Source organism: Festucalex cinctus, chromosome 6, assembly GCF_051991245.1.
Source record: "Festucalex cinctus isolate MCC-2025b chromosome 6, RoL_Fcin_1.0, whole genome shotgun sequence".
NCBI lineage: Eukaryota > Metazoa > Chordata > Actinopteri > Syngnathiformes > Syngnathidae > Festucalex > Festucalex cinctus.
In genome coordinates, this window is record NC_135416.1 from 852196 (window position 1) to 874639 (window position 22444).

The 22444-nt window shown below is 43.7% G+C and overlaps 1 protein-coding gene across 2 annotated transcripts in view; it reads right to left on the minus strand.

Moving 5' to 3' along the window:
* Positions 1 to 5105: 5105 nt before the first annotated feature.
* The window catches only part of grin2ab (glutamate receptor, ionotropic, N-methyl D-aspartate 2A, b), a 111732-nt gene continuing 94393 nt past the window's right edge, over positions 5106 to 22444 (minus strand). For both annotated transcript variants that reach the window (XM_077523696.1, XM_077523694.1), the window contains 9 exons: positions 22160 to 22313; positions 20567 to 20692; positions 19387 to 19616; positions 18330 to 18490; positions 15531 to 15718; positions 13217 to 13455; positions 12102 to 12285; positions 10610 to 11405; positions 5106 to 9244 (listed from right to left, as the gene is read on the minus strand). In XM_077523696.1, coding sequence (XP_077379822.1) covers positions 8299 to 9244; positions 10610 to 11405; positions 12102 to 12285; positions 13217 to 13455; positions 15531 to 15718; positions 18330 to 18490; positions 19387 to 19616; positions 20567 to 20692; positions 22160 to 22313 — 3024 coding nt within the window. In that variant the 3' untranslated portion in view covers positions 5106 to 8298. The remainder of the gene's footprint in view (positions 9245 to 10609; positions 11406 to 12101; positions 12286 to 13216; positions 13456 to 15530; positions 15719 to 18329; positions 18491 to 19386; positions 19617 to 20566; positions 20693 to 22159; positions 22314 to 22444) is intronic.

The following is a 22444-nucleotide window of genomic DNA, read 5'->3' on the forward strand; positions in this document are numbered from 1 at the left end:
TTTGGTGTTATAAAGTGCCGTTTTTACTGGGATGTGGGCAGCAAACGTCCAAACTGAATTTGGAGGTGAGGAGGTAAAAATCAAAGAGGTGCACGCAGCCGTCTTTTTTTTTTTCTATTTTATTTGTTTACAAGCAGACGACTCATTTTTCATCGAGATTTTCACACCTGCGGGGTCGATCCGCCGGCGGCGCGTTCCATCACGGCGAGTCAAAACGGGAGCAATTCATCAATTTGTGAGCGGAAAAAAAAAAAAAAAAAAAAAAGTCAGGGAGAAGAGAAAAGAGAGCGAGCAGACGAGATGCAAACACGCCACAGATGCGACCAACAGACAGAAAACCATCGCGTTCCCTTTAAGAACCCGCCAAATACGAACCTGTCGTCCCCCGACAGCAAATTATGCATGTTTTTCAAATTACCGTAACTCCTGAACCGTTAGCGCTAGCAACATAATTCCAACGGATTCCGAAAGCAGACGAGCGGAGCTTTACGTCGATACCACATACATTACGGTAGTTGGCCGAATGTCACATGGGGAGGATGCGGAAGTCGGGCGTCAGAGGGGAGTGACTTCAAATCGCCGTCAATCCGGAACTCTTTGTGATAGCAACGTAATTCCAACGGTTTCTGAGAGCGGAGAAGCGGAGCTTTCCATCGATACCGCACACGTTACGGTAGGCATTTCTATACATTTACGGCAGATTTTCATGTGTGGAGTTAAGGCAAGCAAGTGACGTATGGGACAGGAAATGACACATGGTTTTCCAAGTGTCCCTAACTCCAGAACCATTTACACTCACCAAAAAATAAAAAATAATCTAAAAGCGGAGGTGCGTATGGAGTTAGAATCATACCAAAACCCCGTAAACACAAAAAACGTGATCTCCGTCCACAAAATGGCTCTGGAAAGGCCTATTGCAACACATTACGTAATCACAGCAGCATGGTAACGACAACGTGTCCAAATATCATGTGACCAGCAGTTGACCAATCACAGCGTTGCAGTTCTTCAACGAGTTGGCCAAACGCTCTCTCTCTATACGCCGCTGATTCAACAGCGCCCCCTGCTGTAAAGTTTACTGACTTTGCGCGTGTTGTGAATCTTTGGTTTTCGGCACGTAGAACTGCATGGCAGAATATCGCTGCCAAAAGTCACGTGACTTTTATCCGTAGTTGTAGAATTGCTTTGTACGTATGCGAAACATTTTTTTTTGCACTTGAAAGATTTTTTTTTTTAGTTTTTTTGGTAATTGAAGATATGCTTCTTTGTGTATATAGATCACGATTTGTGTGAGTAGATCACACGTTTTGTGCATGTAGATCAGGATTTCTGTACGTAAATCAAGTTTTGTGTACATAGATCACATTTTTTTTGTGTGTATGGGGTTTTGGCATGACTAACTATCGGTGCGGTACAGAAGCGTAGAACTGCCAATGTGGAGTAAACATTTTTGGCTGGCGAGTATGTTCGAACATACTCGCAAATACGTTCGAACATACTCGCAAATATGTATAATATATATGTGTAATAAAAAATAAAAAATGCCACAAAAATAGGATTAAAAGGAATTTATAAGACGACGCCTTCCGATTGGATCGCGTACCTAATCAAGTTTCCAGCGAGTGCGTATTGATTGGATTTGGCCTCTTGAGGAGCCACAAGAATTGCACGATTAGCGCACACACAAATATGGATACGCGTTGATATAGACGAACATATGACACAAACATACACACACAAAGTGCTGGAGGCTGAATATAGTTGCACTTGTAGAAACCAAGTTGAACTTTTTCATCCTCTTGTTCATTTGACTCCTCCTCCTCTTCTGGTCTTTCTCCATGTGCGCGTGCGCGCACAGTATTTTTAGCGTGTGCGCGTGTAGGCGTTGGCGGGTGCTTATAAATTTTCATGGCTTTGTTTAGCGTGTAGGCTGACACGCTTGCGCGCTGCCCTCCCTCCATGGCAACGCGCACACGCACGCGCACTCGTGTGTGGGCAGGCTGCTTCTTAATGAGCATCTTTGCAACGTCGGGAAGAGCCAACAAGCCTGCAGCTGCGCTGTCAAAAGTCCAAAAGTCGCCCTCGCCGGCCATCATCATCATCATCATCATCATCATCAATGACCTGTTCTTCATCACGAGTGAGTGTTACCTTGTCTTGCGTAATTGCGGCAGACGGACGACGTCAACGCGCAATTTCGTGCACGCATTTGAAGCAAACGCACGTTTGATCAGAGACACACAACACGTGGATGTACGTTTACGACACGTACACGTTTAACACGCATGCGCACGCACACATTTTGTACACATAAACGCGATACACAAAAATAACGCACTGAAATGTAACAATTTTGCTACACGCACTTACATATGTGGACAACACAACTTTAACACAAACATACAAATATATGATACACACATGGATACGAGGGGCGGGAACCAATGGCTACCTGACGATACGATATGCCATACAAGGCTCACGATAACGATTATCTCACCAAATGACAATAACCACGATTATCAATATATTGCTCAGGTAATAAATCCACGATAATCTACAATAAAACTAATCATAAAATAATAATAAAATAAATATCAATAAATAATAAAAATATACAAAATAAAACTTAATTCATAATATAATAAAACATATAATATATAATTAAAAATAATGTAAATCTAAAATAATATAAGTTGTATATGATTGGCTGGCAACCAGTTCAGGGTGCCCCCCGCCTACTGCCCAAAGCCAGCTGGGATAGGCTCCAGCACTTTCTTGTGAGGAATAAGCGGTCAAGAAAATGGATGGATGGAAGTTATATATAAATATACGATATATATAAAAACAATAAAATAAATAAAAACAGAATTAATAATAAAAATAATATAATTAAATATAAAATACATTATATATATATTATAATAATAATAACAATATAAGCATGTGTCTTCTTCCCCTGAAGACTTGCGTCCATTTCCCCGCCACTCTTATGAGGCGCTCCCCCTAGTGGCCCACCAAGTCATTGCTCAATAAGTCATGAACAATGGAGGCGTTAAGAGTGACTGTATATTAAATACAAATATCACGATACTTGCGTAGGCGTATCGATAATCTATCGAGAGACAAAGTATCACGATTTATCGTGATATCGATATATGGTCACACTCCTAATAGATACGCACATTTTTTTAACACACAAACACGAAATGTAACACTTGCTACACACGCATACGTGGACACACAATTTGAACACAAACATCCAAACATTTGTGACATACATACAAGGACACGCAAACACACAACTTTAACACACATCAAGTTGGACAGAAACGGATCCATTTTCTTCAAGATGTTTGTTGTCTCAAGTCGATTGCGATTTCGCATTTGTGTGTGTGTGTTTCTCTCGACACTAGTATGTGTGTGTTTGTGTGTGCGTGAGTGAGCGTGTCCCACTTCAGCCCAGATTAGAGTGTCCATCTCCTGAGGGAGAAAAACACCAAAAATAAACGTTTTGTTTTTTTTTCTTCTTCCTATCAGAAGACACATACGCCAAACTCGAATGTGTGCGAGTACATAAAAAAAGCGTTCATGCAGATTCCCCCCAAATTTTGCTCCGAGTCATCCTGGATGTCCCCAACATGTGCGTTGTTGCTGCCAGGTTATTTCCAGCCGTACTTCCTCGTTTAGTTCCCAAGAGGTCTGCGAAACTTTCATTTAAAAGTCTCTCTCCTCATTCTGGATGCGTACTTTCCAATTGGACTCCATGTTGGGGCTCCCGTCACAATTCTAAATTGGCATTACGCAGGGTGTTTCCTTGTAAGGTTCCCTCAAGGTTCCCAACAGCTGAGATGAGTCCCTGGTATGTTTCCTTGTATCCTTCCCAACATATTTCCTCGATTGCGTACTAGTATATGTTCCCCTCCATGGTTCTTAACAGCTTTTCGAGTTTAGTTTCTGGTATGTTTCCTTGTAAGGTTCCTGACAGTTTCCCTAGTTGACGTCCTAGAATGTTTCTTTGCATCTTTTCTAGTTTCCTCACATGGTTCCCACTAGGTTCTTTACATGGTTTTCATTTTGGTTTTCCTTCTTTAGTTCCTAGACCGTCTCCTCGCAAGGTTATCAGTTGTTTTTCTTTGCGTGGTTCTTCGGGTTTTTCCTTCTTCAGCTCCTAGTTGATGTCCTCACATGGTTCCCGGTTGGGTTCTTTGCACAGTTTTCAATTTTTTTTTCTCTTTCTTTAGCTCCTTGACCATCTTCTTGCAAGGTTACCGGTTGTTTTTCTTTGATTCTTCAGGTTTTTCCTTCTTTAGCTCCTAGACCGTCTCCTCGCGCGGTTCGCGGTTGTTTTTCTTTGCACGGTTCTTAGGGGTTTTCCTTCTTTATCTCCTAGTTGATGTCCTCACATGGTTCCCTGTTGAGTTCTTTGAACAGTTTTGATTTTATTTGTCCTTCTTTAGCTTCGAGACCATCTCCTTGCAAGGGTCACAGTTGCTTTTCTTCGTATGGGTCTTAGGATTTTTGATTCTTTAGCTCCTAGACCATCTCCTCGCACGGTTCCCGGTTGTTTTTCTTTGCACGGTTCTTAGGGGTTTTCCTTCTTTACCTCCTAGTTGATGTCCTCGCATGGTTCCTGATTGGGGTTTTTACAGAGTTTTCGTCTTGTTTTTCCTTCTTTAGTTCCTCGACGGTCTCCTACCATGGTTCCCAGTTTTTCTTTGCATGGTTCTCAGCGTTGTTCCTTCTTTCGGTCCTGGTCGGTGCCCTTGCATGGCTCCCAGTATGTTCCTTTGTAATATTTCCTGGTTGTTTAGCTCCTAGATGTTCCCCTTAGATCGCTGATGTCCAGACTCGGTCCGCGAGGGCCGGAGTCCTGCAGGTTTTGGATGTTTCCCTGCTCTCAACGTTCCTGTTCCAATGATCATGATCTTTATTACGCTTGTGCAGAGCTTGCTGATGAGCTTCAGGTGTGTTGGAGAAGGGAAACATCCAAAACCTGCAAGGACTCGGACCCTCGAGGACCGAGTTTGGACACCACTGCCTTCGATGATGCCCAGTACGTTTCTTGACATCGTTTTTTTTTTTTTTTTTTTTTTTTTAAATGTTTTTCTTGTTGGGCTACTGGTTTGCCTCACATTTCTTTGAGATTTTTCTTTCTTTACCTCCAAGATTGTCGTCTCGCATGGTCGCTCGGACGTTTCTTCACATGCTTTTCAGATCGCTTTCCTCGTTCAAGTCCCAGATTGTCTTCTCACATGATCGAGGATTACGTTTGTTGACATAGTTTTCAGTTTGTCGTCTTGTTTGGACCGCTTTTCCCCTTTTCCAGCTTGCCAGGATTGTCTCCTCACCTGTTTTCTTCCCTGGAAACAGGAAAGCAAAAACATACAAACCAACGTGAAGACGAGCGTTTTGTGTTTCATCACGCAGCAAACGTGCAATGAAAGAGAGCGAGACGTAGAAAAATGTAACCTTTACTTATTTACACATTGTACAGAGGTACTGAGTGACAAGTCTTATGTACAACACAACCAGTAGCTTAGAAACCCCTGAACTTATGCACAAGTGAGAACAAAAGCACACACGCACGCACACCATTGACGACCACACGCAGACACACCACCAGCATAGAATGTGTATGTGGGTGTGTGTCTGTGTGTTGCGTGTGTGCGCGCGCTGGTCAAAAAATAAATACATAATAATAATTGAAAAAAAAAAAAGAAACCACCAGAAACACGAGCACAGTCATGCAAGTTGAAATAATAATTTAAAAAAAAAAAAAAAAAAAAAAAAAAAGGAAAAATCTCCAGTGATGGTACACGCACACACACAAATTGTTGTGTGTGCGTGTTGTGTTACATGAGTGGGTCAAATGTTACGAGTGGGATGAAGGGAAGAACAGAACAGAACAGGAAAGTACGCACACACACAAACTTCATCCATTGTCTTATATAAATGCCTACTTGGTGTAAAACGCGCGCGCGCACGCACACACAGGAGGTGAAACAGCACAAACTGGTAGTGAAAGAGAAGCGGGTAGGCGGCGGACTCGCAACCGCGCGCTCCTCATTGATCCCCTTGTTCCCGACGACCGCTGACATCACAGCAAGAATCCCCCCCAAAAAAAGAATCGAAAAACATGCCCGTTTATCGTCATAAGAATCGAAAGTTGTCATTGAAATGAAGCATCGGTAGCGTCCCGATCCAAGCAAACCCAAAGAAAAGAAGAACAAGAAAACGTCTGTACATAAATGTCATCATATTGCAACCTGATATTGTGCATATTACTCACACGAGGCCACGAACAGCAGATCCGAAAACGACGACGTGTGTGCGTGTTTGTGCCAGAAAGACGGTTTTGAAGGAAGGGGGAACATCGGTCCGCTTTTGACATCAAAATCCTGGTCCGCGCCCTCAAAAAGTCCTCGTTCAGAGTTACATGAGTATGTTATCAGCGGCTCCAGCTGTGTCCCGATTGAGGGCAACGTCCTTTGGAGGATGCATTTGAAGGCGGATGACGCCGTGAGAAGGTGGTTTGAATTGGAAGAAGGCTGCATTTGAAGGTTGTTGACATTATTTTCCCGGATAAAGTTGGCCCCTAAAGTAAGGTTCCTTCAAAAGCAGCCTCCGAAGGATGTATTTGAAGGTTGACGATGTAATTTTGGCAATTAAAAGTTGCTCCTAATCTGATTCCTTCAAATACAGCATCCGAAGTTTACAATTGAAGGTGAATGACATTTTCCCAGATAAAAACGGCTCCTAATCTAAGGTTCCTTCAAATGCAGCCTCCGAAGGTTACATTTGAAGGTTGATTGTTATTTTGGTAGGTTGACATCTTAACGTCACTTACAAATTCCCCAAATCATAGCGTCCTTGAAAAATATCCTTTCCAGGCTGTTTTGAAGGATGCTGTCTCAAAGCAAATGTACGTCTGAAGGACACATTTGAAGGCAAAAGTTTGATTATTTTTCTCCAACTTTTTTTTTTTTTTTTTAACTTGACCTGGGCTGGACCCGCCTTCAATTAGGACACAGCGTGCGTGTGTGCGTGTGAGTAAACCTCCCACATGATCTTGGTCTCCGACACAGTGTTATTATTATTATTTATTTATTTGTTTTCCAGAATCCATGCGACGCAAGTGTGCATTCATCTTCCGGGACCTTCCATCGAGTCCAAACTCAACATTTGGCCAAAAATTGCAACTTTAGAAAGCACGGCTAATCGATAGCCCTATCAGGCCTACGCACACTCGCACGTACATGTGAAAAATTAAGCCGCTAAAAAGGAATATGATGTTAGCTAACACTCGCCAAAAAACCCCCAAAAAAAACCAATAATAATAAATAAATAAATGAGAGAGAAAACATCAAATCCAGCCAATTGTGTGAGTATCAAAAAAGTGTTTTTGGTTCGTGTTTGGTGGCAGGTTAGAAAATGTACAAAGTGCACAAAGGCTAGGCTAGCTCACTGCATCAACACGCACATCGACTCGCGCACGCACGCGCACACGCACGCACGGTGTGCGCGTGCGTGCGCATATATGACCCTGCATACAGTACGTGTGTGTGCGTGAGTGTCGCGCAGGGCCGATTAAGGAAGCATGCAAAGTGTGTGTGTGACCTGAAGGCTAGGAGCTAAGAGAGGAAGGAAGCTAGGATGCTAAATGCTATATATATTATGTTGTGTGTGTGCGTGTGTGTGTGTGTGTCCATCTTGGGTCCCCCTCGGACCACGCCTCATCCTGAGAGCAACCCCCCCCCCCCCAACAAAATGATTGATTTTGTTTGGAATGTTCAATTGGCTGACATCAACATTCGCAAACAGTCTGTCCCCGTGTGCGTCTACTTGTACATACTACATTGTGAGGACCAAAATACATTTTTGTCAAGTGGGGACATTTTGGCAACTCAAGACCTCTTTTTGAGGGTCAAGACTTGCTTTTAGAGTTTCGGTTTGAATTGGGTTATGGTTAGGGTATAAGGGGGTTAGGCAATCAGTTGTGAAGGTTAAGGGTCAGGGCCTAGGAAATGCATTATGTCAATGGATGTCCCCACAATGATATATGTACAAGTATGTGTGTTTGTGTGTGAGGACCATCGGGACCCCGGATCACACAGCCACCCCCACTTTGGAGTCCATCTGTAGGTTCAATTCCTGCGTCACGTGCTCAAACAAGACCCAAAAAAGGGAGGGGCCAGGGAGGTGGGTGTCTCCCCTTGGTCCCGGGAAGGCTGGTGAGAGGGGCCGGGGCGTTCCAGAATTCCGTGCGTGTGAGCCAGTGACAGGAAGTGGCGAGTCTCACACGTCAGACTCGATGCTGGGCATGCGTCGGTACAGGCGGGGCCGGTTGCCGCCGGCACTGGAAGCTCGCGGCGCCGTCACGTAGCTCATGGGCTGGGCGGCGGCGGGCGGCACCATGTAGGCCACCACGGGGGCCTCCGGTTGGGGGTAGAAGACCTGCGGGTTCACGTGGTGATTGCCGTGGTGGCCTCCGTGGTTGCCCAGTGTGAGCGAGAGCGGCAGGCGCTGCTTATAGAGCGGCCGGGCGGCGGTCTGGGACACGGTGTGAGCGTGGGCGGCGGAGGAGTCGCGCTGCGCCGTGCCGGGGGCCGACTGGAGGAAGGGGTTGTGCGAGGGCCGGTCGGGGAAGAGGCTCTTGGAACGGCGGGGCAGGGGCAGGGGGGCGTCCAAGCTGTGGTGGTGGGAAGGCGACGGCGAGGGCGGACTGCGGCCGCTGTAGGGGCGGTCGGAGCGCATGGTGAGCACGTTGGCGTAGGCGCCCTCGTCCAGGGTCATCTCTCGGTCCCGGTCGGGTAGGCTCAGGCCCCGCAGTTGGTTGACGCCATCCGGAAGCACGTTCTCGTACGAGTGCTGGCGACTCAGCTGCAAATGTTGCGCCACGGGCGAGGAGGCGGCGGTCAGGGCGGAGGGCGAGCAGGGCGCCGCCGGCTCGAAGTGGCTGACCAGGTCGTCGCCCTCGCCCACCATCCCCAGCTGGCTCTGGGGCAGGAAGTGGGCAAACATGTCGGCGGCGTGCGAGTAGTTCAGGTGGTCCTCGCTGATGTCGTACAGGTTGCCGAGGTGGGCGCAGGCGTCGCAGCGGGCCTGCGGCGGGCGCACCGTGTACAGACCCGAGTAGCCGCTCAGCTTAGTTAGGCAGGAGCGGCAGTGGCCCGGACGCACGCCCTGGGAGCCGATGGCCGAACCGGGGGCCTCGAAGGAGCTGCTAGACTTGTCCTTTGCACTGGCGGGAGAAGAAACACGTTCATTTAGAACATGAAGCGTGAACACCAAAGACATTTACAAATAGATGCTTCATTGAGTGGAATGTCGCAGTCCTGAGATAAGGTACGAGTCACCAGAGAAAGTTGTAGTCCAGGAAAAGGTACTTATTTCAAGAGAATGTTTTCACCTCGAGAGAGGATAGAAGGCCTGAGAGAAGGTACTGGTCCTTAGGGATTATTCTAGTCCTTAGACAAGGTTGTTTAAGAAGGTCCTAGTATCTTTGTTAAGGTTTTAGTCCAGAGGCACAGTTGCAGTCCAAAAGGAAGGTTTGAGTTTTTAACTTTAAATCCAAAGATTAGAAATGTTTAGTCCTTACAAATTTAGGATACGCAACAGGTAAGCCCCAAATCCATGAGATGCTTCTTGTTCCCAAAGGAATGTCTAGTACTGAGAGATACTTCTCGTCTAGGGATGGTACAAGTCCCCAGAGAACGTTTTAGTGCCAAGAGAAGATACAAGTCCCCAGAGACGGTTGCAGTCCGAAAACAATGTTTTAGTCCTCGGTGAAGGTTCTAATTCCAATACAAGCTTGTAGTCAGGGAGAAAAGGTTCTTGTCTCAAGAGAAATTATAGTCCTAAGGGGGATGTACTGGTCTAGATCCCCAGGGAATGTTCTAGTCTATCGAGAAAGTTGTAGTCCAGAGAGAAAATTCTAGTCTGAGCAGATTCTACTCTTGCGAGGAGGTGCTAATAAGTTGTAGTAAGATACTAGTCTGTAGCAAAGGTACTATTTCCAAGGCAAAGTTCTAGTCCTCGAGGGAAGACTGGAAGTTTGCGAAAAGGTGCTAATCCACAGGATGGTTAGAATTAGGTTCTAGTCAAGTGGAAAAAGTAGCCTACATGTTTATCATTTTAAATCTGATATGTTTAGTATATAAGCACTGAAACAAAGAGAGAAGGACCCAATCCTAAGAGGGACAAAAGAGCAGGTTCTTATCTGAAGAGAAGGTTCTAGTTCTCAGAGAAGGTCTCAGTCCAGTAAAAGGTACAGTCTCAAGAGAAGGTGTTCGTCCCATGAGAAAGTCTTAGTCCAGAAAAAAAAAAAAGTTCTACACAGTAAATTCTGTGAAGTATATTTGACTCTCTTTAGAGTGGGACCAAATAGACTCAGTTTTAGGGTCAACTAAGATTTACGCTAAACAGAGTCAAATTTACACTACGGAAATTAATGTCTAGTTGCAAGAGAAGGTTCTAATCCTGCGTGCTGTCTATATAGAAGTCGTAGCGAGGTTAAACATGAAAATATCGATTGTGTTGTAATACACGAGATATTTCTGACCGAAGAATCAAAGCGATTTTGATTTAGATTTGTAGCTATTTGCACCTGCTGTGCGCGTAGGTGCTGTACTTCTTGTCCTTCATGGAGTGCAGGTCGGCCTCGGCGCTGTGGCTGTGGTGCAGCAAGGTGGCGCTCAACTGCAGGATGGGCGCGTCCGCCTTGTGCGGGTACGTGCCGTCGGGGGGGAACAGGTCTGGCGGGTACGGCTGCTCGTCGCTGCCCCCTTGGCTGTCGCGCTGGTAGGGTGGCGCCGACTGCAGGCTGGCCTGGTCCGAGTCGATGGAGTAGATCTTGGACCCGCCGCCGCCGCTGCCGCCCCCTGCGCCGCCGCCTCGCTTTCTCAACTGGTTCACGGACTTGAACCCGCCCCTGGCCGCCATGGAGTCCGAGTCTTTGTGTGACGCGGGCCGGCTGGAGCACTCGGAGATGTCCGAGTGGGGCGGGGGCGGCGGATCTTCGGGGAGATAGCGCTGGCTCTTCATGGCCGCGGGTACGACTGCGGTCGCGGTGGGACTGGGGCCGCCTCCCGGCGCCGCCCCGCCAGGCTGCGTCTTCAGGGTCTCCACACTTTTCTTCCAAAGGGCGCGGGGCTTGGATGGAGGCCCCCCGGGGCCTCCTGGGGGGCCGGGTCGGGTCTTGCTGTTGTCGTTGGTGACGGAGGGCGGCGGCTTGTTGGTGGGGCTGGCCTGGTGGGTGGCGGCCGCCTTCTGCGGGGCCGGGAATGGTGCCGCGTTGTTCAGGAGGTTCTTGTGGCGCCCGGACAGAGACAGGAAGGCCTGCGGGCCGCTGGCGTTGCTATAGAGACCGGGACCCTTCGGAGCGAGGCTGTGCAGCGAGTTACCTAGGAAACGAGGAGACGGTGGTGAGTGTGCGTGTGTATGCGTGCCCACGCCCCCTCCAACATGTTCCATAATCCATTTCAAACCCTAAGCCTGTCTTGAACCTCTCACCGAGGCTTGAGCCCATTATTTAAAACCCTAACTTGATTTGAAAGCCAAAGCCTGTCTCAAAACCCTAATGTGAAACCTTAACCATTGTTTAAAACCCCAAACTTGTCTTGAAACTGCAAACGAGATTTGAAACTGTACAATGAAACTCTCACCCATGTTTGAAATCCTAATCTGCCATAAAACCCAAAACCATGGCTCGAAACCCTAACCTATTTTTGAAACAATACCTTGAAACCCAAACCAGTGCTTAAAATCCTAACTCAGGCTTGAAATTTCAATTTGAAACCCTATCCCTGCCTTCAAACTCCACTTTGATTTGAAAGGCTTAAACCCCAACTCAGACAAAACAAACTCAGATTCTTGATTACAACCCTATCCAAGCCTTGAAACCAAACTACAAACCCTAAAACAGGCTTGAAACCCCAAATTCAGAGGTGTTTGATCCTCGGTTTCAAATTGGGGCTTCATGCCAGAATTAGGGTTTCACGCCTTCATTAGAAACTGTAACCCACAGGCTTGAAATTAAATCTGAAACTGCAGCACAGGCTCGAAAGCCGAATGTAGTCTTAACTTCTCAATTCCCGCACCTTTTCCCGTCATGACGTCGAGGATGCTGGGCTGCAGCAGCACCGTGTTGCGTTTGGGCGACGACATGGCGATGGACTTGGCCGACTTGAGCAGGTGCAGCATGTTGGCCTGAGGGCTGAAGCCCAGCTCGGGCGCCTTCTTCTTCATGTCGATGTGAACGCCGTGGATGCAGCTCCAGATGCCCTTGGGGGAGGCAAGGAGAGCCAGAGCGAGAGAGAAAAGGGAGACATGGTCAAAAAAAGAGAGAAAAAAAAAAGTGGTATATACTAGGGGTGTAACGATACCGTCATCAATATTCACATTCCTGGTGAAAACAGTGGTGTAAAGAGGTTGTTGCAACATGGTTGATCTCTTTTACTCTGCTGCCACCTGCTGTCCGTTTTTGATCATAACTACCATTGCTTTAAGCAACCTCTTCAGGTCAGAAGCTACATCAAAGCCTTCTGTGTGCTCTAGCATAGAAAAAAACAAACAAAAAAAACATACGTTTTTGGTAGGTAAGTATTAAAAAACGTATTTATACGTTTTTGGGTTTGAATGAGTAAAAACTGCCACAAACTGCCGCAAATTTGAATCTCTAAGTCTTAAATTCAAATTGAAACCCGAACCAATGCTTAGAAATCTTTATTAGAAAGCTCAACTTTTATTTGGTAACTAGAAACCATAATTTGAAGCCCTAATTTTTGTTTGTAAACCTTCACAACTGGCTTGGTACCTTAACTCGAAACCCTAACATTTGTTTGAAACACTAAGCACAGCTGAAAACCCAAATTTGGAATCCTAACCCAGTCCTCAAAACTCTAACCCTGACATGAAAACTTAATTAGAAGCTCAACTTGAAACCTGACAAAATGAGGCTTGAAATAGACCCTCGAAACCTGAACCCAGGCTAGAAATATCAAGTTAAAACATGAAACCTTGGACTTAACCGAAACCCTCATTTGTAATCCTAACCCGGTTCAACTTGAAACCCGACTTGCAAACTGAAACCGAAATTGAAGCCGTCGTTTAAAAAGCCCAATTCAACCGTAACCCTCGTGTGAAATCCGAAGCCTGCCTTAACCCCCGCCCCTCCCGTCAGCAAGCAGTAAGCCCCGCCTCCATGGCGACTCACCCTGCTGATGGTGAAGAGCAGGCCGGGGCGTCCCGAGCAGACGCCGGTGAAGCAGTAGCGCAGCCGCCAGTAGAAGAGATGCTCGGAGACGAAGGTGAGGATGGACAGGCCCATGGCCGTGGCCAGCATGTAGAAGACGCCCGCCATGTTGTCCACGTCCAGCTGGCTGGACATCACCTCGTTCTTCTCGTTGTGGCAGATGCCCGTCAGCCACTGCGCCTCCAGCTCCTCCATTTCGCCTGGGGAGGTGAACAAAAACAAAAATTAATAATAATTGAGACAGGTCAAAAAATGACAAAGGTTCAATTAAAAAAAAAAAAAAAGGTAGGGATGTAACGGTATTATCACGATATGAAGCTCACGATACGATTTTGTGGGGAGGTTGGCGATATTTCAAAAAGTTCACAATATTGTTAAAAAAAAAAAAAGTACAATATTGCACTTTTGTACATAACACTAATTTTATGTTATTATTATTATTATGTTATGTTGTCAATGCACACACATATTGAGTTGCTGCACAGGCATATTATGTTCCCCTTCATCTGACAATTAGTGTAGATTTGAAACATAGAAGGGCCAAAACATTCCTAATGAAAACTAAATTCCACAAAAAAAAAATAGCCAACAGAGGGTGCTAGAGCAACTCCATTCGCTCCCTGCTGTTTTACTGGATTTTGACTGATTTTGCAAGGCCCACAGAATATTGTTATTGCTATAAAAACATGGAACCTACCAAAAGACAGATTAGTCTATTTTTTTCATTAGGAAAAAAAAAGTATATTTCTATTTGTTTCCGTTTTGCAACAATTAGCATTAGAATATAGCTAAGTTTCGTCAATATTCACATTCCTGGTGAAAACACTGTCAAAAAGAGCTTGTTGCAACATGGCCCTGGCTGATCTCTTATTCTCTGCTGCCACTTGCTGGCCATTTTTTGTAATAACTACCATTGCTTTAAGCTACATCTTCATGTCAGAAACTGCATCAAAACCTTCTGTATGCTCTTGAATAAAAAAAACAAAACAAAACAAAAAAAACAACGTAAAAATACGTTTTTGGGAGTGAAGGATAAAGCATTAAAAAACGTTTTTGGGTTTGAATGAGTTAGATATAAACATGACGAGGACGATATTGTGGCAGTTTTAATATCACGATGTCACGCTTATCGTTCCATCCCTAATAAGGGAGAGGAAGGGGGGGGGGGGGGGGGGAGGTTGTGAAACACAATTAAGGGGTTTAAAGGAAAAGATGAGAGGAGTTGAAAAAACGGAATTGAAGGGAGGCAGAGAGAAAAATCGTTGGAAAAAGAGGAATAGAGGGGAAGCAAAGACAAGTGTTGAAAAAAGGCAATGCAGACGATGGAGGGGAAAAACGATAAAAGGGGAGGAAGTGAAAAACAAGTCGAAAGGAGAAGGGAGGATGTGAAAATGAAGGAAGGAAGTTAAAGACGAGTTGAAAAGGGGAATAGAGGGCATGCAAAGAGAAGAAAGAAGGAGTTTAATAAGGGACATGAAAGGAGGTAAAAAAAAAAACAAGTGACGAATGAAAAGGGAACAGAAGCCACGTAAAGAAGAGACGGATGTGAAAATGAATGAAAGGAGGTGAAGAGAGGAGGCAGAAGAGTTTGAAAAATGAAATCGAAGGTGGTGAAGGTGCAAAATGATTTGAGGGACGTAAAAAGAAACGGACGTGAGGAAGTGAAAATAGAAATTAAAAGGAGGTGAAACATTTATTTGAGTTAAAAAAAAAAAAGAGGAGAGGCGAGGAGCAAAGATAATTGAGGCAAACGGTTGAGCGGGAGGCATGAAAGAAATTGATGGAAAACAATTGAGAGAGGTCAAAAGAAAAGAGTGAACGACAAAATGAGAGCAGAAGAGATGAAAAATGAGGGAAAAAGTAGAAAAGGGGAATTGAGCAAGGTAAAAAAAAAAGGGCGAGGGGGCATTTACGTTCCAAAGAAGTCGACGTGAGGAGGTGGAATGAATCGAGGGAGGTAAAAAGGAGATAAAAAAAAAAAAAAAGCAGACGGAGACAAACAAAAAAGGGGAATTGAGAAACAGGCGTCTAAATAGATCCGTAATGGAACGTCAGGAGGCGACGGAATTGATCGTGATGGATTGATCACGAACGATCAGCACAACGTGCGTGCGTGCGTGCGTGCGGTTAGGAAGCACTTTAGCGGTCTTGATTTGTGTCTGGTCGGCCTCTCGAGGGGGCCGCGCGCGCACACACAAATTGAGAGGCAGTAATGATGATGAAATGCCGCGTTTGAGGCCGGCGGCGGCTAACGCTAACGCTAACGCGAACGCACCGTCGCCGATGATGCCGAGGATGGCGAGGTCCACCAGCCTCTTCCAGTACGAGCCCTTCTGCAGCGCGATGCCGTAGCCGGTGGTGGCGAAGATGTAGCCGCTGCCGATGGTCACCAGCTTGCAGCCGTCGTCGCGGCCCGCCATGTAGTTGAGCACCGCCGCGTCGTAGATGAACGCGTCCAGCTTGCTGCCGAGGGCGGGCAAAGACGCCGTCAGGCAACACGGCCAAGGCACGCTCAAAGACACTGCATACTCAAAGACACCTCATCAAACACACCATCAAAGACATCACCGTTGAAGCAACCTTCAAAGAAAACAAATCACAACATCAAAGACACCACATCGTAGACACCATTAAAAACTTCATCACCAACACTAAAATTCAGGAGAGACACCATCAAAAACACCACATAAAAAAACCACAATTAGACACCACATTAAAATACCATCAAAGACACACCGGACACCATTTAAATACCTTAAAAGAAAAAAAATCACAACCTCAAAGACACCACATCATAGACACCATCAAAGACATCACCGTTTAAACAAACTTCAAAGAAAACCTCGCCACCAATATCAAAACTCAGGAAAGACACCATCAAAGACACCATAAAAAAAACACAATTTAAATAACCTTAAAAGAAAACAAATCACAACCTCAAAGACACCAGATCATAGACACCATCAAAAACTTCACCACCAACATCAAAACTCAGGAAAGACACCATCAAAGACACCACAAAAACAACAATTAGACACCACATTAAAATATCATCAAAGACACAGCGGACCAGAATCAAACACACCACATCAGAAACGGTATCAAAGACAACACATCAGGTACACCATCAAATACAACTTCATGAACGCCACATCAAAAACACCACGTGACAAAAAGCTTTCGACGCTACATCACAACATCATCAAAAACACATCAGATTCACCATAAAAAAAAACATCAGGAGGGACATTAAGACACCATCAAAGATGTAGTAAATGAGAAGATGGAATACATTGCTTACCAAACTTCAAAAACACTACTTCAGATACACCATCAAAAACCACCCACCAAAGACACCATATCAGAACAGAACCAAATGTACCAAATCAAACACACAAGCAAGGACTCTGCATCAAAATTAAAGACACCATCAAAAACACCAAAGAGGGCAGAATTCACATTTGGCTAAAAACGATTTGAACAAACCCAAAACCATAAAAATCAAATGGTCGCGTGGAAGCCAACGAGATTCAAGCAAGTCAAACGAGGTCAAATCCCATTGGAGGAAAGCAAAAAAAAAAAAAAAAAAAAAAAAAAAAAAAAAAAAAAAAAAAAAAAAAAAAAAAAAAAAAAAAGCAAAGAAATGAGGCGGCGGCGCAAGAAGAAGATGAATGACGAGGACGCTCCAGTTCCTCGCCAACAATCGCACCTTTGTGAATCCTTTTTGTTCTCGGCTTGTTGTCGTCGTCATTCCGAGACGACGGCTTCAATTCAAAGACGCCGCGTGCGTGCGTGCGTGCGTGCGTGCGTGCGTGACATAACGAGCCGCCTGTGCGGGCCCGATACCGACCGACTCAGCATAAACACAAACTTTGATGTATGGCTGCTAAAAGTGACACACAATCGGAGCCCACCTGCAGCCAAAGTGTAATCTGGTCCACACACAACCTGGACTTGGAAATGGGTCAATTTGACCCGGAACTACGGAAGAACTTTTAAATTTCAGTAAGAACAAGTTCAGTGGAACAGTTCCAGACGGGACCGAGTCCGAGTTCTGAGCCAGCACCTACACCCTACTTTTCGAGATTCCAAAAAAAAAAAAAAAAACATTATGGTGGGTCAATATGACCCGGAATTGTAGAACAGCTTTGCAAGACATTTCAAGCTGGAGCGGGACTACTAGAAAACAAGTCCAAGCACTGATTCAGGAGCTTCACTTCTAGATTTCTTTCTATAATTTTTTATTTTTTTTTAAAACGGGTCAGTTTGACCCTGAACTGCAAAAGAATTTTGAATTTATTCCAAGCTGAAGCAGGAACATTAGTAACTTGGACGAAGCACTGGTGGTACATGACCTCCGCTTTTTCTTGGAATTTTTTTTTTTCAACATTTTTTAATTGGGTCAATATGACCCAGAACTGGAGAATAGTTGCAATTTCAAGTGCATTGGGGCCTCTAGAACCCAGGCTAAACGCCTTTATCCACAACCACTACTTTTCTTATAGGTTCCTTTCAACGTTTTTAAAGCGGGTCAATATGACCCAGAACTGGAGAACAGTTGCAATTTCAAGTGCATTGGGGCCTCTAGAACCCAGGCTAAAAACCTTTATCCACAATCTCTACTTTTTTTTTTTTTTTATATATAGATTCCTTTCAAAGTTTTGAAAACGGGTCAATATGACCCAGGACTGGAGAACAGTTGCAATATCAAGTGCATTGGGGCCTCTAGAACCCAGGCTAAAAACCTTGATCCACGATCTCTACTTTTCTTATAGGTTCCCTAAAACGTTTTTAAAACGGGTCAATATGACCCGCAACTTACAGAGCAATTTGAAGTTATTTCTTGCACATTTCAAGCTGGAACGAAGCTAATATTTTTTTTGAATGGGTCAATTGGACCCAGAACTACAGAAGAGCTTTTATTTTTCGTAAGCACTCGTGTTCCACAAATCACCAGTCCCAAGTGGAGCTGCAAGACCTCCAATTTGGAATCGGCGTTTACCCTGACGGCTTTTAGAAGTGGCAAGCGGGTCAGTTTGACCCGAGACGTCCGGCGACGTGACGTCGGTCTTACCCGGTTTTGAGGCTGACCAGGGCGTCCTGCACTCCAGTCTGGTGGTACTTGGTCATGTACTGGTGCATGTCCGGGTAGTTCTTGCGGATGTTGCGCTCCGTGCTGCCGTTGGGCACCGTGCCGAAACGGAAGGGCGGCGAGTACGAGTACGGACTCTGAAACTGGACCAGGACAGGACAGGACAGGACAGGACAGGAGGACCACGTTAAAGAGGAGACTGGCAATCTCTGTCGTGTGCGCGCGTTTGTGACAGCGGTGAAAGTGACAACCGGCAAACGGGTCCCCAGAGGGACCCGTGTGGCCACAGGGTTGGCATCCATGACAACAGCCTGCAGATGAAACGTGTCATGGCCGCTCAATATCATGAGGGACACATTTTTTACATTCTTTTGTTTTGCTTGTTTAGTTCCACTAAATAGAATAAAGGTGACAATTTGAATTATGACAATTATTAAAAAAAAAAAAAACAAACTCAACAATTAAATAGAAATAAAAGAAAAAATAAAGAAGGATTAAGTAACTAATTTATCTACGACATAAAAGAGTTATACCTTACTTAATTTTCATTTATTTATTTTTCCCCCCCCAAAAAAAGAAAGTTTACATTCATATTTATTACATTTTCTTTTTTTTCACGGAAGAGGATTAGGGCCAGTGAAGAGAGAACTTTTTTTTTTTTTTTCCAGGATTCTCATTTTAAAGTCAGAATTCTGAGATTAAAGTCCGAATTCTCATTTTAAAGAATTTTTAGATTAAAGTCAATTCTCACGAATTCTGAGATTAAAGTGGGAATCCTGCCAAACTTTTTTGTCTCTCTTCACTGGCCCTAATCTCTTATGGATATTTATTTTATTATTATTATTATTATTATTATTTTTTTTAACAAAATAAAGAAGACTATATATTTTTTAAATCAACTGAATTTATTATTTTCCCCCTCAAAATAAAACAAATGCTAAATTTAAATGTCATAAATATTGATGAAATATTTCTCAGAAAATACAATAAATGTCTAAAAGCAAAAACCTGGACGTCGGCCCCTCCCCCACTTCCCTACCTTCTTGTCCGAGAGTCCGGTGACCTGGTCCACAAACTCCTCCTGGATCATGAAGGCGGCCAGGTTGGCGGTGTACGAGGCCAAGAAGATGACGGCGAAGAAAGCCCACACGGACACGATGAACTTGCTGGTGGTGCCTTTGGGGTTCTGCACCGGCACCGAGTTGTTGAACACCAGACCCCACAGCAGCCAGATGGCCTTGCCGATGGTGAACGACGGACCGTGGGGGTCTGGGAGGGGCATGAATAACTCATTGGCTCCCAAAAAACGTACAAATACGTTCTATTTTAAATGTATTAAATGTCCCAAAGATGTTTTTATACGTTTTTTTTTTTTTTTTTTTGTGTGACTGGTGCGATTTATACTCTGGAGTGATTTATAGTCCCAAAAAAATGATGGTAATTCATTAAAATTCTTAGATAAAACGATGAATAGAGTTTTGAATATATGAAGTGTGGAAACAAATTAATTTAAAATTGCCTATTTAAAATTATTAATAATAATGATAATAATAAAAATTTATTCTTTAAAAATGATTAAAATTACTATTGATAATGTATTACAAATTAAAAATAAAAAAAATGTCACAGTGGCTAAAATGATTAAAATCATAATTCAAAAGACTAAATTAAAATTATTCAATTGTGTGTGACTTAAAATGATCAAATTAATAGTGTCAAAATATAAAAAAAAAATATATTTTAAATAAATTATTTAAAATAAATGCATTCAAATTCCTTTTCAATATATTCAAAAGTAATCAGAATTGTTGCAATGAATTAAAGAATAAAACATAAGTGAAATTCCTGAAATATTTAAAATCACCAACAATATTACAATTCCTAAACGTTGCATAATAAAAAAAAAAAAAATAGAAAATCATAACAAATATTACTAACATTCCGCTACCCGCATCCTTGATTGACTTTCAAGTTACCCACTGCTGCCCTCCAGGGTTTGCAAAACTTGTTTTTCTCCAAACGCGTCATTCCGAATGAAATGAGGCTAAAAATAGAAACGTCTAATTGACTGCCGGCTTTTTGGGGAGCGAATTAGCAACACACACTTGCCAAAAAAAGAAAAGAAAAAAGTCCATGTTATAATAGCGCCGCCTCCGGGGGGCCGAGGAAGGAAGGATGCTTGGATGCCTTCTGTTGTTTGTGCGTTTGTGTTTTTGTACCTTTTCCTTGGGCCAAGTTGCGGTTGAAGCCCAGCGGAGAAACAAACTCGAAAAGGAAGACGGCGATGGCCGTGACGATCAGCAGCATCACAAACATCATCACCCAAACGGACGCGCTGAACGGCTCTGAGGGACGAAGACGAGGAAGACGAGGAAGACGAGAGTCAGTCACAACGGCTTGGAAGAATTTGCATATTTCTTATTACTCCAGTGGAGGAGGAAGAGGAGGGGTGGGGGGGGTGGGGGGGATCAAACCCACACTGAAGCAGACAAAGTGTGTGCGTGTGTGAGAGCGATTGTGCGGCCAAGTGAACGACGACGGAGATACTCGAGCATCACTGATACCCCGGCAAACGCGCACACGCAGCAACATATTCGCATCGCTCAGCCACCGTGTTGCGTAACCTCGCAGGGTGGACGATAGCGTCACGTCCGCTACGGCGTGGAAATGGTGCAGGTTTTCCGTTGACACCAAAAGTGCGAGCAAATTGGCGTTCTCGTGCCTCAGAAGGACTGTTTTTACGGAATATTATTTTTTTTTTTTTTTGCTGTTTGACTGAATATTTTTTCCTGTCATAAGAAAAAAAAAAAATATTCGGAAAAAAATATTCAGAAAAACAGGAGGAAAAAAATACTCAGAAAACAGGGGGAAAAAACATTATTTAAAAAAAAAAGAAAAAAAATATTTAAAAAAAAACAGATAAAAAAATTCAGAAAAACAGAAAAACTTGTGTTTTTCGGAGTATTAGTATGATTATTATTATGATTATGATCTCTGAACAACAGTCATATATACAGATCAGTGGTCTGCAACAAGTCACTTGGAGTTCAGAGGTAAGAATAAATAAATAAATGAATTAAAAAAACAAACAGATATTGGTGCTCTGTTTTTTGGAATAATTTTTTTTTTTATGTTATTTTTATTTTTATTTTAAATAATGTTAACCCCCGTTTTTCTGAATATTTTTTTTCTCTAGATTTTCTGACCAATTTTGTTCCCCCGTTTTTTTGGATTTTTTTTTTTTTTTATGACAGAAGAAAATATTTAGAAAAACAGAAAGAATATTAAAAAAACGGGAAAAAAAATATTTTAACCCCCCCCCCCCTAAAAACTCCCCAAAAAATTAGTCAGAAAATTTTTTTTTTTTTCAAGTGAATGCAAGACGCTTCTGTAGACGTCTATTGACAATTTTTTTTTTTTAAACTCCAATATTTAACAAACCCTAAAGTAAACATTCAGTAAACATTCTAAAGAATAAAAAAAAAAAATCATTTTTTTCTTTTTTTTTTTCCCCCCAAATTTGGATGTCAACATTTTCCCTTTTAGAAAATGAATATCAGCTCCAAATATCAGCGTCCTTGATTATTAATAATCAGTATCAATACCGGCCTGAAAAAAACCCATTTCGGTCTATCTCTTAAGCAGTCTGTTTCTTAAGCCACATTTCCACCTAAAGTACCAGGAACTTGTAGATTTTGGTACTTGTAGTTCCGGGAAGGAAAATGTTGGAGTCAGAAATATTCCGTGACGGTACCTGGATTCTCAAAAGTAAAAAGTAAGTAAAAAAAGCAAAAAGTTTTGCTGGCGGTCACCGAGGAAGGCCGACGGCGAGACGGTGCCGTTGCTGCGCGACACCATCACGCTGATGCCCGTCTCCACGAAGGGCACCGAGAAGTCGATGACCTCCGACCTCTCCTCGTTGATGGTCAGGGAGCCCACGGCCATGGCGGCTTTCTTGTACACCACCTGGTGGACACACGGGGAGGCGCATTCAGTTCAAGAAAAGATTTTGTTTACATCCTACACCCTTCAAACCAATAGGTCAAAAAGAACCCAATTTTGGTAAAAAAAATAAAATAAAAAATGGACCGACCCGC